The 18679-nt window shown below is 42.4% G+C and overlaps 1 protein-coding gene across 2 annotated transcripts in view; it reads right to left on the reverse strand.

Moving 5' to 3' along the window:
• The window catches only part of KCP (kielin cysteine rich BMP regulator), a 97187-nt gene that overhangs the window by 36878 nt on the left and 41630 nt on the right, over nucleotides 1-18679 (reverse strand). The window contains exons 10-19 of one of the 2 annotated variants that reach the window (XM_072147546.1): nucleotides 8035-8131; nucleotides 7870-7952; nucleotides 5046-5115; nucleotides 3399-3478; nucleotides 2145-2318; nucleotides 1955-2048; nucleotides 1269-1351; nucleotides 966-1059; nucleotides 205-284; nucleotides 24-109 (exon numbers count right to left, since the gene is read on the reverse strand). In XM_072147546.1, the coding sequence (XP_072003647.1) occupies nucleotides 24-109; nucleotides 205-284; nucleotides 966-1059; nucleotides 1269-1351; nucleotides 1955-2048; nucleotides 2145-2318; nucleotides 3399-3478; nucleotides 5046-5115; nucleotides 7870-7952; nucleotides 8035-8131 (941 nt within the window). Of the gene's footprint in view, nucleotides 1-23; nucleotides 110-204; nucleotides 285-965; nucleotides 1060-1268; nucleotides 1352-1954; nucleotides 2049-2144; nucleotides 2319-3398; nucleotides 3479-5021; nucleotides 5116-7869; nucleotides 7953-8034; nucleotides 8132-18679 lie in introns of both variants that reach the window. The other variant, XM_072147545.1, reaches the window with a different exon arrangement.

Raw genomic sequence — 18679 nt, forward strand, 5'->3', positions numbered from 1 at the left:
TTCCCTGAAGCCATTTATGGTACCTGGGGCAGCATTCTCCTGGTTTTCGGATGGGGTTTCTACACAATGTAGGGCTGCAAGATACTGGAGTGCACTGAACATTTCCATTCTGTGAAATGTAAGAAATACAAAGTAATTTATCCATAAATAAAAACTAAGTAAATATATAAATATAATACTCCAAAAATTAACAGAAACCAGCACCTCACAGACACAGCGGGAACAGGCATCAGAGCTTCTCACTGCTTGTCCGTTCTGATAGGTTCTTCCATTATATGAACAACCTGCAGAAAGAAAAAAAAATCTTACATAATTTCCAGTACTATTACTTTTTTGAATTCAAGGACCAATATTCTAAATCTCAGTCACTTTGGACAAGCGGCAGAATGGAAAAGTGAAAACTTTTAGGTAAACTTTTAGAAACTTTAGAAGGTAGTATTTACATGTCCTTTATTCTGTTGTTTTAATCCACTATAGGAGCAGAACAAGAATAAGAGCACCACAAGTTAGACATAATGATGATCAACAGAAGAAGATTCCATTGACTATTATTAGGTACTCTGGCATTCTGTCCAGGAGACAAATATTTCACGGACAAAAATAGTTGTAATGCAGACTCTGATGCAGATGGGAAAAGTCCAACAGCTAAGGCTTTCTATTTAGAATGAAGACATCCCATCCTATTATTCTGCCATCTTTTGTTCTAAAAGTTTATCAAGATTGTCATATAAAAATATTTTCATGGACATTGGCAGAAGGGTGTAAATATGCATCAGGGTGCAGCGAACATTTCCTGTATTATAATTTCTTCTTTGCATGTTTAAGGTACTCTGTGGGGGGAATTGATTAAGATTGCAGTACACTGTGGGGGAGGAGAAATACAGTATATGTTTAATCTTTTGAAACCATATAGCCTAGACCTCGAGATGTTTCATTCAAGAAAGAAGAACTGGGCAGCAACATACCATCACAAACAGGACAGCAGGTTCCTGGCTTTGCTGGAGCTGGGTTTCTACAAAGGGAGGCACAGTGACGCTTCCTACATTGAATTTTACCCTCCTACGGGGAGATAAAATTGGTTATATATTAACATGGCTTATAAATAATTGTTACAGTTGTGCGTCATAAGGACAGATATAACATGCCTTGAAATGAATAAAGCCAAAAGCTAAACAATAGGCATGAATCAGAATACATGTATAAAAAGGAGTAACTGGGGGCAGACTGCAGCTGTCTGAAGAGATTACAGAAGTATTAGTGATTTATACCACACAACGGCAACTATGACACGGCTCTCCTGGTGGTCTCCATTCCTCTTCATTTCTGCGCGTTATTGTTCCATCAATGCAGCCTACAGGTGAGAGGTGAGGATGAGGAATTGCTGAGATCATTTAGTGACACACTGGGAGAGATTAATAGCAACTTGTGAAAAAAACCTCAAAGCAAACCCATAAAAACCATATACCGTACTATTTGAAGAGCCATTATCTGCATTTTTTTATCACATTTAATTCCTTTCCAAATAGCTTGTATCTCTTGCCTCCTTGTTTCATACTATTGGGTAGTACATCTTTGGGCATATTGAAGACCTGTTATATATCCTTCCTTAAAGGGAATCTCATCAGAAATTTGCCAAATGATCCACTTCCTGTATGTTGTCAAGCAGTTGAACAGCTTCTAGATGAGGTTTCTTTCATTACTCAGTGTCTCGGCATATTCCAGAAAATAATCTTTGAAGTGAGATGTAAGTTGAATGAATAAGGTCAGGGAGGTGGGGAGCTTAAAACCAATTCAAAGTTTATTTTTTTGGATGATGCAACCACACAGGGCCATGAAAGAAACATAATCTAGCTGCTGCTAGACAACATACTGCTAGTAAGTTATTAGGCCAATTTCTGATGACAGGTTTCCTTTAACAACATAGAAATAAATTAATAGCACTACTACTGGTTACCTTGACACCTCTTACAACATTCTCCCGGAACTTCTTCTTGTAAAGCACAAGTCAATTTGGGGCAAGATACTCGTATACAATTGACATTGCCATTCTGCAGAAAAAAGCACAGATTGTATAATGTTGGCATATGGACAAGAAGTTACAGAGTTTTGTGTCAGAATAAAGTGAGGATAAAAGTTACATTTACCTTGCAAATACAGCTTTCACATGGATCACCATTGCCTTTAAAGGTGACACCATTTGGTATAATGTCACCTTGAAGTTCACAAACTGAACAATCTGGACAGCATGAACTTCCTCTCACTCCATGTGTACAGGTTTGTGGACATCGTACAGCATCAATGCACTTGACTTCACCATCCTGTGGATCAGGGAAAGGGAGACAGATATAATTAAAAGAAGTAAAAAAAACTGAGAAAACAAACTGAAAAAGAAATAAAACAATAAAAATGACAATAAAAATGTGATATTAAACACATGGCTTCTTTATTCGGAAAACAGATCCTCGTCTGACCAGGGGAGCAATTTTTTTCAACCTCTGGAAACCCCTTTAAATTGCTAGAATTTATCTAGCCAAAATTTCTCAAAGACAGCCAACAAATTTCGATACTCTGTTTCCCCTAAAATAAGTCATCCCCGAAAATAAGAATAATAGTAGGGCAAACTGCACTAAATACAGTTTTCCTGTGTATAGTGCAGACCACAACACGGCTGTCTGGCAGCCTAGGTCCTAAGCGGTGGCCATCGCTTTCTATGTATTTGCCTGCACTCAATGTCAATATCTGAGGAAGGTCATGTTTTGACTGAAACGTCATATGAATTTGAGTGGATTGTAATGAGAATAAAAGTATCTACAAAAAATATATTCGGTGCCATCTTCTCTAAACCTTCATATATCTGGGGTTGGGACCCTATTTTGGTACTATGAAATACTAGGATTGCTGTGAAATTCCTATAGAATCACCCCCTGAAAATAAGACCTAGTGCCTAGCAAAAATTTATATAAGACACTCTTATTTTTGAGGAAACACGATAGATATTTTTTAACTCTAAAATATTACATCTCATAAATACTTAAAAAAAGATGCTCCAGAGTTTGGATTCGCAATTTCTGGCCATATTCTTACAGTTATTGGAATAACAGCTTAATCTTTATAGGAGTACTATACAGTATTTTTCGGGCTATAAGGCGCACCAGATTATAAGGTGCACTATCAATAAATGGCTGCTAAAACATCTAGGTTCATATATAAGGCGCACTGGATCATAAGGCGCACCTGATTATAAGGATGAATGACCAGCAGGTGGCAGACCTGTGCACAGTTTAAGGCAGCTGTTGTCTGCAAGAACGGTTCATATATAAGCATATATATAATTATAGTCTGAAAAATATGGTAATTGAAAAACTGAATCATATGAACTAAGAACTCTGAATACAAACCTGGCATATACAATGCTGGCAACCATCGGTGGTGGTAATGTTCTGGCCAGGTAACAAGGGATGTCCATGAAAATCACACACTAGATGGAATAAAGGGAACAACAAGTAGGTGATGTCACTGCCTTCTTGAGGAAAGTCTTCATGGGCCATAGACCTCTTCGATCTGTCACTGTGTCAACCTGTGGTGAAAGGGGCAGACACCATGCTCTATTGTTCCCTTCTTTTATCTAATTATGTGTGGTCACATTTCACCACATAAAAATTATCAATACGAGAAAATTTTATTAAGTTGGAGGAACTTGATTTTAAGAAGTTAAAATATCAATACGAAGGATTTTCCAGAATAGTTCAATTAGATACAGTAAGGTGCAAAGGTTAAAGTCCAATTTTTTTTTTCATTAACTTACTAGTAAATAAATATTTTCAGGGGAAAAAAAACGGAAAAGGTATTGAAAAGCTATTCTTCTTTCTTTCAGCATAATGTAAAGTCTATTTATTGTAATGAATCAGCCCAAGGTGGGTGATTATTTCTTTATTCAATATATCATGAACTGTGAGACACTACAAGTAGTTCATATGCATCACTAAATACAGAGCTATAAACATCTAGATATATTTGTCTAGGAGCAGCTACAGTTCAATAACAATGGACTGTCCACCCCGACACCTAGTGCATCTAAACGTATTTGAGATTCAGAGTGAGAAGTAAGCAATGGCTGTAAAATTGACTACTCACAATTATTATTAAATAGTTTTGTGCCATAAGAAAAACCTTTTACCAGCTTTTATGTAAAAAACCTAGTGGTGATGTCACATTTATTTTTTATAGTACATTATTTGAGAAACTTTCTATGCAAAATATCTCTTTGTGTGAGACATGCATTCTGATGTTCAAAAGAAAATCAGTTGCTTAATTCCATCAACATTTTTTAACTCAAATTGACAACCAGTAAATGGCTAATCTATGATTTTAATTTTAGAAAATAGTATAACTTTTTAAAGTCACTCCAGAGACTATTTCCTGGCCAGGTCCTTTATTTCCTGATTGTGGGTAAACTCAGAATGGCAAAATGGGGCACATTTACTAAGAAACTGTACTAAAATGCTCTACCTGTGTATAATGCTTGGTGCACAAGATTCATTAAGATCGTGCGCCAGAAATTATGAATCTGGTGCTTCCCTGCACTGGCCTGACAGAGTTTAGCAACTTTTTTGTGGTGCACCTTTAACATAGGGTGTGCGACAGACTTTGCATGTTAAATCAGGTGCATGGTCCGGAGTGCCAAAACGCCCCCTAATTTGATGCCTAGTGCAGCTGCGCCGCAAACAGTGGCGTGCAACACATTTGTGGTGCAGTCACTTCTTAAATACCTGTGCAACCAGTGTCCACTAGAAAGAATGTGCAAAGTCCAACAGAAAACTGGCGCGAAACCCTTAGTAAATGTGCCCCAATGTGTAGCCACTCAATTGGTTCCTCATCTCCTCTTATTCTACCAATAACTAAACCACCATAAAGGCTGGCTGATCCTGTCAGAATCAGAAGGTTTGTCTGGCATTGTTTTAATGCTCAGTTTTATTCAACTGTTTGGCCTTTATGACTATTAACTTTTATTGAAGGCGCACCTGGGCAGGTGGGGCAACACACACCTGGGGTTTGTATGGGGTTGTTGCAAGCAGCTACTGGACATTGCACAGGCAAACAGCGCACCAGATTATTCTGCAAAAGAAGAAAAGATATTGAAGGAAGGAGGAACTTGCAAGTGGAATATTAAATCTTATAGTTATATCTCCAAAATAATTAGAATTTGAATGCATGTAATGATTATAAAATTCCAAATAACATTGAAATACCTATAGTGACATTTCTCACTATAGAAGACATTTAAAGGGTAACATACGCATCCATACTATTGTCACCGACATTGAGACAACATTTTAAAATGACTTGTGAACCTATTAAAGAGACCCTTGTAAACTGAAAGCTTTTTTGATTTTTAATTTCTCAAACTCATGGCAACTAACAGTGAAACTATAGGGACCGCACGCACAAAAGGTGTTCCTGTTATTGGGTAGAGTGCCTTGGCAGTTTCTTATCCAATGCAAAATATTTCCATTTCCCTATAAGGGATATTTTAGGCACTTTTTGATAGCTAATCTGTAGTAAGAAAACAACTCCCCTTATAATCTCAGTAATTCCCTGGGCTGTGCACTCAATGGCAGTCCACATTTTAAATAATAACATGAAATTCCATGTTGAATAGGCTTTACATAACACTCATTGCTGGAAGTTCGCTATGCTAATAGAAGTACACATTGATGTGACTCCTGTCCTAGTATAAACAATGGGTGATAAGGCACAGCACACATTTATTTACTGGGACTCTGTCACCAGCTTTTACACCACCAAAGTACCAGCCCCATCACATAGAGTATGTCCTTCCTAGAATTCCCTCTATTCTGTTAAAAGGATTCTTCAGCCACATACAAGTTAGCCCCTATCCACAGGTTTTATCAAGAGAACAGGGGTCTGTTGTACCTCAGTCATAGCCCAAGATAAAGAGAGCAGCCGATTGTGCATTACCCAGCTGCTCTATTCATCTCTATGGTGCTGAGAGAGATTGCTGTGTATGGTGAATAGAGGAACCACTGCATGCACAACTGGCTGCTCTCTTCATCTGGAGCTATGAAGGAGGTAGAATGGACCCCCATTCCCGTTATCCAGGGAGGTCCTATAACTGAGAACAGTATGAAATAATTTAATAACTATAAAATTCTGCTGCTTAAACCAGCCATCAGCCATTATCTTATACACAAGGTCCAAGGTTAAAGTGACTGCAGAGACTGCAGAGAGTTGACATTTCATGCACTCAGCGAGTGTGATAGGCTTGCCTAAAAAGATGGGTTGTAAGAGCACGTTTGAAGCTTTGGAGGGTGGGTATTAGTCTGATAGTACAGGGAAGGGCATTCCAGACAAAGGGCATTCCAGGAGAAGTCCTGGAGACGTGCATGAGAGGTTCAAATTAAGGTAAAGATTAAACTAATATCACTGGCAAATGGAAGATCATTGGTTGGGCGATAGACTTAGATGAGAGATAGGGAGGTGCATCATCATGAAGCTTCAGTTTAGCTTATTTTAAACTAAATTCGGAAGGAGACAGGCAACCAGTGGAGTGACTGTCACAAACTAGAGATATCTGTGTATGGTTTGGTCTGAAAGGCAAGCCTGGGTGCTGCATTAAGAATAGATTGTAGAGGAGAGAGTTTAGTGAGTGGAAGACCGATTAGTAGGGAGTTACAGTAGTCTAGTCGAGAGTGAATAAGCGCAACAATTTGCATTTTACAAGTTTAAAATGTCAGAAACGTCCGGAGTCTGGAGATGTTTCTGAGATGCATGTGGCAAGAGGGAGCAAGAGATTGAAAATATGGTGCAAAGGAGAGGTCAGAGTCCAGCACAACCCCAAGACAGAGGGCCTGCTGCCTCGGTGATATAGTGATCCCACAAACTGAGATGGAGAAATCATGGATGGGTCGGTTAGTAGATGGTGGAAAGATAAGGAGTTCAGTCTCAAGATTAAGTTTCAAGAAGATAGAGGACATGATGTTAGAGACGGTAAAGAGACAGTTACATGCATTAGTATATAGTTGGGTATCATCGGCTTAGAGATGATACTGGAAAACTGATGGTTTGTCCGATGTGGGCATGGTTCTGTGTACTACAGAACTGGAGATAAAGGCGGTTAAAGACATTCTATGGGCTTCATAGAATGGTTCTAGGTGCTATGGAACCCAAGATAGATGCTCCCCCTCCACCCTATAAAAGTGACTCGCTCAGGCAAAAGGTGAACCATTTGGCCTCCCTTTGACTGCCCCTTGTATGCACTTCACTATTCCGTCGGGTAAGTTTGCTTTAGAGATTTGGAATTTTTAATACCAAGGTACCTCCGGTTCATTTCATTATTTGTTTCATTGCACTATTGCCACTTTACCCTTATTCATCTTACTGTTGGACTGACTACTTTTTATAAATTCTTGCCATACGTTAACTTTGGGGCATACAGAAAGGGTGTTATAGGTACTCAGTGGTTGCCCCGTATTTCCATTTGGGGCTACTTGTTTCCCCTATGTATTTGATTTTCCCATTTGTGAGATATATATGTGTATAAATCTGTGGAGAACCTTAATAAAGAATATATATTTTTATTGATAATTTTGCAGCTCTTTCTTTTTGGTACAAAAGGTGACTACTGCTCTACTCACTTGCATATGACTCTGGAGGTGATTTATAAACAAGTGCGTTTTAACATAAATGAGAATGCTGGTGACAGAGTCCTTTTATATGAAATGATAATGTATGTTATGGTGATAAGGCATAGCACACATTACTTTAACAGTATCAATAAGGATTTACAGTATATTTAGGAGAACAGTGGGGCAATTATGGTGATCTAATAAGAGTCAACTACTCGCTCACCAAACAGGAACAGTTCACACAAGGATTGCTCTGGGAAAGAAAGTACTCTCCATTTCTGTAAGATACTCCTTCATATTCACATCCTAGAATAAACAGTGTTGCAAGTCAATACCAACAAGTATCTTATAGAAAATGACACATTTTAGTTTATAAATTGAGTCTCACCTTGCTGGCAAATCGCACAGCATTGTCCAGGTGGGGTGTACTTCTTTATACAGGTCACTTCAGGGCAGCGCTCTCTCACACACTGGACTGTTCCATTCTAGCAAAAGGCAATTTTCACACATATATAATATATATATATATAGGGGCAGATTTATCAAGCTGTCTGAAAGTCAGAATATTTCTAGTTGCCAATGGCAACCAATCACAGCTCAGCTTTCATTTTACCAGTGCTCATGAATATTTTAAAGGGAAGCTGTGATTGGTTGCCATGGGCAACTGGAAATATTCTGACTTTCAGACAGCTTGATAAATCTGCCCCATAATGTTTAATTCTTAATGCATTCTCAAATGTGTCTTTTTGTATCACGGAAAAAAAAACTATAAGAAAGAAAATTAGAATTACTGAATTCTACCAATGTCTCCAAATGCTACAGGTTTTTCAATAGTTTATCTGGCATTTCTAAAAAAAATGCCTAATAATGTTCTCCTACCTGTGTCCATAGATTTCTACTAACCAGTATTACACTTTAGCCCCTTGTCTCTGTCCTATTTCTTTTTTACCGGAACTTGTCTTTTATTTTAATCTCTTCATCATAAAACACTAACTTTTCAGTTAATAACCATAATTATTCAAGAACATAATCAATGCAGAAATACATACTACCAAAACTACAACATTAAATTGGTATTCTCGTCTGGGCATTCACATTCAGTTTCATTAATCTGCCACATATAAACATTTCTTCAATTAGATGTCATTAAAAAAAATTACCTGTGTGAAGATACTTTCTCATATATGGTCCCTTAGAAACAAGACTGTGTCCTTGGATACGACCACCTCTGCTGGAGTGATTGCACAAGGAAACAAAAAGTTTCTGAACATTAAATGTCCAAGGAGTTACTGCATGTCCCACAGCCGTTCTGTAGTCATTAACGCTGAATCCATGCGGTCAGGCAGGGCTCAAAAGCTCATGTCTGGCCACCGCTGCCAAAATGTGAAGTGGTTGTATCAAAGACGCTATCTCGTTTCTAAGGGTCAACATGGCAACATTTATGAGATATTATATTCACACAGGAACATTTTTTTAATAACATCCAATTGAGGAAATGTTTACATATGGCAAATGAATTCAATTAAATGTGAATGCCCAGATGGGAATACCCCTTTAAATATTTAGTCTTATTACATTAGTTACATTCTTATTTTCTACAGTACACCTTCCAAAACGCTGTATATATGTAACTGTATCTCTATCCTTTCCCCTTTCTTCTGGTTTTGTATAGGTCACCTATGTCCCTATGTCTTGTTCTGTTTCATTGGGCCATTTTGTCCCTTATACTATTACACAGGGAAAAAGCCACTCTATTAGTATTTTACACATTCCCCTTGTTTTTTTAACACTCCTTGTATGATCATAAAAAAACTAGGGTACCATTTTCGATGACTGAATATTTCTTCCATTTAATGTTGGATTTTATCAGTAAATTAATAGTGAATACACAGTTTAGGTGAAACGTTTTTATAATCATAGATATATATATTAACAAAATGATAAAATTCTTACTTTTTGAAGCCACCACAAGGGTGGTGAGGTCAATGAATGACAGCTATATAAAACCATCAGAAGACCTACAGTGAAAAAGCAACTTTCCCTCTGCACTTACTCTATAGGACATCTTGTAATTATAAATATCACACTTTTCACAATACTGTTAAAAAAAAATCACCTTGATTTTTAGATTTACTCCACTTCATCTTTCTCTGTGCTCTTTTGTTCAATCTCATGATGCCTCAGCATAGTATCACATGATAATTTAGAGACAGTGCCAGTTGGATAGATTGGGGTTACTATCCCACCACCACCACAGAAAATACAGAAAATACTGGTTCATGTATTTGAGCACATAGGTCCAGATATAAGGAAACTGGTGCAATCTGCGTTAGCACAGTTTTCCCCACTAATGTGTGTTTTGTGCCACATTATTTAATAGTGTTGCATGCTCTTAGTTAATGTGGTCTGTCAGAATTTGCACACAGTTGCGCCTTTTTTTTCTTAGTGCAATTTCAATCTCCTCCAAGCAACACAATTGTATCAGACTCAAATTCCAACTAAGCATTACACACCCCTTTAGCTGCACAGTTTTCAAGTGATGGACAAAATGCAACCGCAATACAATTGTGGCGCAAACACATAATAAATACATGTGCAAGCTCCAAAGACATTTTTTTCAGGCTAACTTAGACAAAATAACAGCCACAGACAAAATAACATATCTTGGCCATAGTTCTCCATTAAGTCAAGTATAGAAAATGTGTAATCAGATCTGCTACAGCATGGTATCTGGTATACATTATTTTTTAAATCCAGGACATTTCCTCTAATGTATAGAGATATATGGAATCTCATAATGGAGCACATAGGACACCTGATTTTTGGGTAGATTATTAGTTAAAGTATACTAAATAGAGATGAGCGAACATACTCGTCCGAGCTTGATGCTCGATCGAGCATTAGCGTACTCGTAACTGCTTGTTGCTCGGACGAGTATTTCGCCCGCTCGAGAAAATGGCAGCTCCCGCCGTTTTGCTTTTTGGCAGCCAGAAACAGAGCCAATCACAAGCCAGGAGACTCTGCACTCCACCCAGCATGACGTGGTACCCTTACACGTAGATAGCAGTGGTTGGCTGGCCAGATCAGGTGACCCTGGGATAGACTAGCCGCTGCCCGCGCTGCTCGGATCATTCTCTGTCTGGATGCCGCTAGGGAGAGAGCTGCTGCTGGTCAGGGAAAGCGTTAGGGTGTTCTATTAGCTTACTGTTAGGCAGGAGTGATTCTAAAAGAACCCAACAGCCCTTCTTAGGGCTACAATAACGTTATAATTTTTTTTTTTTTATTTGCAGCTAGTACCATATTGTGAGGAATTTGCAGGGGGACTTGCTACCGTTGTGTTTAGCTCTTAGTGACACACATATCCACCTCAAACACCAAAGTGGGAAAATTTATTAGGGGTTTGAGTAGAATTAGGCACAGTCTGCCAGTTTCTTTTTATTTTACGTTTATTGTTTTAATAACTCAGTGTCATCTCATCTGGCATAGTAGTGTGCTGTAATACTTGGCTAGAAAATAGCCATAGGAGAATACAAACGGCTTAATTACGCCTACAGTAGCGTTATATATATTTGATTTCTGGTTGATCTGCTGGTGGCTGTAGTTGTTGCAGTGCATCTACTAGTAAATTGTGAGCAATTTGGAGTCAGACTTGCGACCACTGTGTTTTAGTGACGCACATATCCATCGCAAAGACCGAAGTGGGAAAATTTATTAGGGCCCGGGGTTGTATTTCAATTAGGCACAGTCTGCCATTTCCTTTTTTATTTTACGTTTATTTTTTTCATAACTCAGCGTCATCTCATCTGGCATAGTAGTGTGCTGTAATACTTGGCTAGAAAATAGCCATAGGAGAATACAAACGGCTTAATTACGCCTACAGTAGCGTTATATATATTTGATTTCTGGTTGATCTGCTGGTGGCTGTAGTTGTTGCAGTGCATCTACTAGTAAATTGTGAGCAATTTGGAGTCAGACTTGCGACCACTGTGTTTTAGTGACGCACATATCCATCGCAAAGACCGAAGTGGGAAAATTTATTAGGGCCCGGGGTTGTATTTCAATTAGGCACAGTCTGCCATTTCCTTTTTTATTTTAAGTTTATTTTTTTCATAACTCAGCGTCATCTCATCTGGCATAGTAGTGTGCTGTAATACTTGGCTAGAAAATAGCCATAGGAGAATACAAACGGCTTAATTACGCCTACAGTAGCGTTATATATATTTGATTTCTGGTTGATCTGCTGGTGGCTGTAGTTGTTGCAGTGCATCTACTAGCAAATTGTGAGCAATTTGGAGTCAGACTTGCGACCACTGTGTTTTAGTGACGCACATATCCATCGCAAAGACCGAAGTGGGAAAATTTATTAGGGCCCGGGGTTGTATTTCAATTAGGCACAGTCTGCCATTTCCTTTTTTATTTTACGTTTATTTTTTTCATAACTCAGCGCCATCTCATCTGGCATAGTAGTGTGCTGTAATACTTGGCTAGAAAATAGCCATAGGAGAATACAAACGGCTTAATTACGCCTACAGTAGCGTTATATATATTTGATTTCTGGTTGATCTGCTGGTGGCTGTAGTTGTTGCAGTGCATCTACTAGCAAATTGTGAGCAATTTAGAGTCAGACTTGCGACCACTGTGTTTTAGTGACGCACATATCCATCGCAAAGACCGAAGTGGGAAAATTTATTAGGGCCCGGGGTTGTATTTCAATTAGGCACAGTCTGCCATTTCCTTTTTTATTTTACGTTTATTTTTTTCATAACTCAGCGTCATCTCAAATGGCATAGTAGTGTGCTGTAATACTTGGCTAGAAAATAGCCATAGGAGAATACAAACGGCTTAATAACGCCTACAGTAGCGTTATATATATTTGATTTCTGGTTGATCTGCTGGTGGCTGTAGTTGTTGCAGTGCATCTACTAGCAAATTGTGAGCAATTTGGAGTCAGACTTGCGACCACTGTGTTTTAGTGATGCACATATCCATCGCAAAGACCGAAGTGGGAAAATTTATTAGGGCCCGGGGTTGTATTTCAATTAGGCACAGTCTGCCATTTCCTTTTTTATTTTACGTTTATTTTTTTCATAACTCAGCGTCATCTCATCTGGCATAGTAGTGTGCTGTAATACTTGGCTAGAAAATAGCCATAGGAGAATACAAACGGCTTAATTACGCCTACAGTAGCGTTATATATATTTGATTTCTGGTTGATCTGCTGGTGGCTGTAGTTGTTGCAGTGCATCTACTAGCAAATTGTGAGCAATTTGGAGTCAGACTTGCGACCACTGTGTTTTAGTGACGCACATATCCATCGCAAAGACCGAAGTGGGAAAATTTATTAGGGCCCGGGGTTGTATTTCAATTAGGCACAGTCTGCCATTTCCTTTTTTATTTTACGTTTATTTTTTTCATAACTCAGCGTCATCTCATCTGGCATAGCAGTGTGCTTTCATACTTGGCTATAAAATAGCCATAGCAATAGGATAGCATCGTTTGGTTTTAAAAACTAAAAAACACAAAAAAACCCAAAAAAACAAAAAAAAAGTTAAAAAAAAAATTCAAGTTATAACTCTCATTTTCAAAATGTTTAACCCGAGGGCTAGGGGTAGAGGACGAGGGCGGGGACGTGGGCGTCCAACTACTGCAGGGGTCAGAGGCCGTGGTCCTGGGCGGGGTGAGACACCACCTGCTTATGAGGGAGCAGGGGAACGCCGCAGAGCTACACTCCCTAGATTCATGTCTGAAGTTACTGGGACTCGTGGTAGAGCACTGTTGAGGCCAGAACAGTGCGAACAGGTGATGTCGTGGATTGCCGACAATGCTTCGAGCAATTTGTCCACCAGTCAGTCTTCCACGCAGTCCACCCATGTCACCGAAATCGGCACTCCTCCAGCTCCTGCACCTCAGCCTCCTCCCCCCCAGTCTGCCCCCTCCCAGCAAAATTTGCCATTTGAACCGGCATACTCTGAGGAACTGTTTTCTGGACCCTTCCCACAGTCACAAACCACTTGTCCGGTTGCTGATGAGCAATTTTCCGATGCCCAGGTTTTCCACCAGTCGCAGTCTGTGGGTGATGATGACCTTGTTGACGTACTGGAAGAAGTGTGTAAAGAGGTGTCCGACGATGAGGAGACACGGTTGTCAGACAGTGGGGAAGTTGTTGTCAGGGCAGGAAGTCCGAGGGGGGAGCAGACTGAGGGATCGGAGGATGATGAGGTGACAGACCCAAGCTGGGTTGAGAGGCCGGGTGAACACAGTGCTTCTGAGACGGAGGAGAGTCCTCGACCAGAACAGGTTGGAAGAGGCAGTGGTGGGGCCAGACGGAGAGGCAGGGCCAGAGCTGGTGCATCAGCGCCAAATGTGTCAACTAGTGAAGCTCCCGTGGCGAGGGCTCCTGCGGCGAGGGCTAGATTTTCAGAAGTCTGGAGGTTCTTTAAGGAAACACTGGATGACCGACGGACTGTGGTGTGCCACATTTGCCAAACCAGGATCAGCAGGGGTTCCACCACTACTAGCTTAACTACCACCAGTATGCGCAGGCATATGAATGCTAAACACCCCACTCAGTGGCAACAAGCGCGTTCACCTCCGGCCGTGCACACCACTGCTCCTTCCCCTGTGTCAGCTGATAGTCAGCCCCCTGCCCAGGACCCTGCCACAAAAACCCCATCGTCGCCTCCACGATCCTCCACAGCATCCACCAGCGTTCAGCTCTCCATACCCCAGACGCTGGAGCGGAAACGCAAATATAGTGCAACCCACCCGCACGCCCAAGCCCTTAATGTGCACATCTCCAGATTGCTAAGCCTGGAGATGCTGCCCTATAGGCTAGTAGAGACCGAGGCCTTTCGCAGCCTCATGGCGGCGGCCGCCCCTCGGTATTCGGTCCCCAGCCGCCACTACTTTTCCCGATGTGCCGTCCCAGCCCTGCACCAGCACGTGTCAGACAACATAATCCGTGCCCTGACCAACGCCGTTTCTGACAAGGTCCACCTGACCACGGACACGTGGAAGAGTGCTGCCGGGCAGGGCCACTATATATCTCTGACGGCACATTGGGTTAACTTGGTGGAGGCTGGGACCGAGTGTGACCCTGCGGCTGGTCATATACTGCCGACGCCGAGGATTGCGGGGCCTACCTCGGTCCAGGTGTTTGAGGCCTACTATGCCTCCTCCTCCTCCCACCCCTCCTCCACCTCCTCCTCCGAACGACCTTCCGTGGGCATGGCGCCATCAGTCGGTAGCTCTAGGCACAGCAGCAGTGCCGTCGCTAAGCGACAGCAGGCGGTGCTCAAACTGCTGAGCCTAGGCGATAAAAGGCACACCGCCCAAGAACTATTACAGGGCATCACGGCGCAGACTGATCTGTGGCTGGCACCGCTGAACCTGAAGCCAGGCATGGTTGTGTGTGACAACGGCCGTAACCTGGTGGCGGCTCTGCAACTCGGCAGACTGACACATGTGCCATGCCTGGCCCATGTGTTAAATCTGATAGTTCAGCGTTTCCTCAAGACATACCCCAATCTGTCTGATTTGCTCACGAAGGTGCGCCGCATCTGTGCGCATTTCAGGAAGTCCAGCACAGATGCTGCCACTCTCAGGGCAGCGCAGCGCCGCCTCCAACTGCCCGCTCACCGACTGTTGTGCGACGTGCCCACGATGTGGAATTCAACACTGACCATGTTATCCAGAGTTTACCAGCAGCGCCGAGCGATTGTAGACTGCCAGATGTCAACTTCCACCAGAACTGGTAGTCAGGTCAGTCAGCTTCCTCAAGTCTACAATGAGGAGTGGACGTGGATGTCTGATATCTGTCAGGTGCTGAGTAACTTTGAGGAGTCAACACAGATGGTCAGTGGCGATGCCGCCATCATCAGCCTCACCATCCCGCTGCTTGGCCTGTTGAAAAACTCTCTGGTCAGCATGAAGTCGGAAGCTTTGCGCTCCTCACAAGAGACGGGGGAAGAAGATTCCCTTGTTGATAGCCAAAGCACCCTTAGGTCTGTTTCTCAGCGCATATCGGAGGAGGTGGAGGTGGAGGAGGAAGAGGAGGAGAATGTTGGCGAAACACAAGAGGGGACCATTGTTGAGTCCTTCACTGTTGAGCGTGTATGGGCAGAAGAAGAGGAATTGGAGGAGTTGGAGGAGGAGGAAATGGACAGTCAGGCCAGTGAGGGGAGCGAATTCTTACGCGTTGGTACTCTGGCGCATATGGCAGATTTCATGCTAGGCTGCCTATCCCGTGACCCTCGCGTTCAAAGAATTTATTCCAGCACCGATTACTGGGTGTTCACTCTCCTGGACCCACGGTACAAGCAAAATCTTTCCACTCTCATCCCTGGAGAGGAAAGAAGTGTGAGAATGCATGAATACCAGCAGGCCCTGGTGCACAAGCTGAAACAGTATTTCCCTTCTGACAGCGCTAGCGGCAGAGTGCGTAGTTCTGCGGGACAAGTAGCGAGGGAGAGTAGGCGAGCAGGCAGCTTGTCCAGCACTGGCAAGGGTACGCTTTACAAGGCTTTTGCCAGCTTTATGTCACCCCAGCAAGACACTGTCACCTGTCCCCAGTCTTGGTAGAGTAGGGCTGATCTTTACAGAAAGATGGTGAGGGAGTACGTAGCTGACCATACCATCGTCCTAAATGATCACACAGCTCCCTACAACTACTGGGTTTCAAAGCTGGACATGTGGCACGAACTGGCGCTGTACGCCTTGGAGGTTCTTGCCTGCCCTGCCGCTAGCGTCTTGTCCGAGCGGGTTTTCAGTGCAGCTGGTGGCATCATCACCGATAAGCGTACACGCCTGTCGACTGACAGCGCTGACAGGCTGACGCTTATCAAGATGAATAAAGCATGGATTTCTCCTAATTTCCAATCTCCAGCAGGTGAAGGAAGCTCAACCTGAATAATTTATCCACTCCTCCTCCTCCTCCTCATTTTCCTCCTTCTCCTGCTCTTTGTACAGTAAAGCAGAGGAAACTGGCTATATTTTGACAGGGCCCACTGGCTCTACCTATAGTACTTTATGCATTTAATTTTTCTGGAGGGCCACCGACCCGGTCCTCTGTTTTAAACAATTTTTGGGAGTGCCACATACAGGCACTCAATCTATTCCATTTTTCTGGAGGGCCACCTACCTGCTCCTCTGGTTTGAAAACTTTTTTGGACTGCCACATACAGGCACTCAATCTATTCCATTTTTCTGGAGGGCCACCTACCTGCTCCTCTGGTTTGAAAACTTTTTTGCACTGCCACATACAGGCACTCAATCTATTCCATTTTTCTGGAGGGCCACCTACCTGCTCCTCTGGTTTGAAAACTTTTTTGGACTGCCACATACAGGCACTCAATCTATTCCATTTTTCTGGAGGGCCACCTACCTGCTCCTCTGGTTTGAAAACTTTTTTGCACTGCCACATACAGGCACTCAATCTATTCCATTTTTCTGGAGGGCCACCTACCTTCTCCTCTGGTTTGAAAACTTTTTTGGACTGCCACATACAGGCACTCAATCTATTCCATTTTTCTGGAGGGCCACCTACCTGCTCATCTGGTTTGAAAACTTTTTTGGACTGCCACATACAGGCACTCAATCTATTCCATTTTTCTGGAGGGCCACCTACCTGCTCCTCTGGTTTGAAAACTTTTTTGGACTGCCACATACAGGCACTCAATCTATTCCATTTTTCTGGAGGGCCACCTACCTGCTCCTCTGGTTTGAAAACTTTTTTGGACTGCCACATACAGGCACTATCCAAATTAAATTGTCTCCATAGCAGCCTCCACACGTTGTCTCCATTGCTTCCTCCAAAAGTCGTCCATATAGCTGCCTCCATACATCGTCCCTTTATCAAACGAGGTGTGTCAGGCAGAAATTTGGGTTGTTTTCATGGATTCCACATCAAAGTTGTTAACTTTGTCGCCACCCAGCTGTGTTATCCACAAAATATACTGGCAAACTTTTATCATTTACCAATATTATTTCAGCGCTTCTTGCGCTTCTGTTTACATTCCCCTCACCCGCCATATCCTAAACTTATAAGAACGCTACTACACTTGATCTTATACAAAAGGTTCTTAGAAGTGCTGTTTGGGGAGTAGCCTAGAGACACGGGCTTCGATTGGTGAAAGCTCGCCTGGCAGCGGAGCGCCAGCTCCATGCCAAGATCCAACTAACATAGTTTTAACTGCAGCACCTTTAATCTACTACTAGTTCACTGCCTCCATACATGGTCCCCTTATCAAACGAGCTTTGTCAGGCAGAATTTTGGGTTGTTTTCATGGCTTCCACAACAATCTTGTTAACTTTGTTGCCACCCTGCTGTGTTATCCACAAAATATACTGGCAAACTTTTATCATTTACCAATATTATTTCAGCGCTTCTTGCGCATCTGTTTACATTCCCCTCACCCGCCATATCCCAAACTTATAAGAACGCTACTACACTTAACTTGGTGCACGCTGGGACCGAGTCTGACCCTGGGGCTGGTGATATACTGCCGACGCAGAGGATTGCGGGGCCTACCTCGGTCCAGGTCTCAAAGGCCTACTATACCTCCTCCTCCTCCCACCCCTCCTCCACCTCCTCCTCCTCCGAATTACCATCCGTGGCCATGGCGCCATCAGTCGGTAGCTCTAGGCACAGCAGCAGTGCCGTCCCTAAGCGACAGCAGGCGGTGCTCAAACTGCTGAGCCTAGCCGATAAAAGGCACACCGCCCAAGAGCTATTACAGGGCATTCCACATCAAACTTGTTAACTTTCTCGCCACCCTGCTGTGTAATCCAGAAAAGATACTGGCAAACTTTTATCATTTACCAATATTATTTCAGCGCTTCTTGCGCATCTGTTTCCATTCCCCTCACCCGCCATATCCTAAACTTATAAGAACGCTATTACACTTGATCTTATACAAAAGGTTCTTAGAAGTGCTGTTTGGGGAGTAGCCTAGAGACAGGGGCTTGGATTGGCGAAAGCCAATATGTCGCCATGCCACTCTCTAGCCTGCCGCTGCTGCCGCTGCCTCTGCATG

This window comes from Engystomops pustulosus, chromosome 4, assembly GCF_040894005.1.
Source record: "Engystomops pustulosus chromosome 4, aEngPut4.maternal, whole genome shotgun sequence".
NCBI lineage: Eukaryota > Metazoa > Chordata > Amphibia > Anura > Leptodactylidae > Engystomops > Engystomops pustulosus.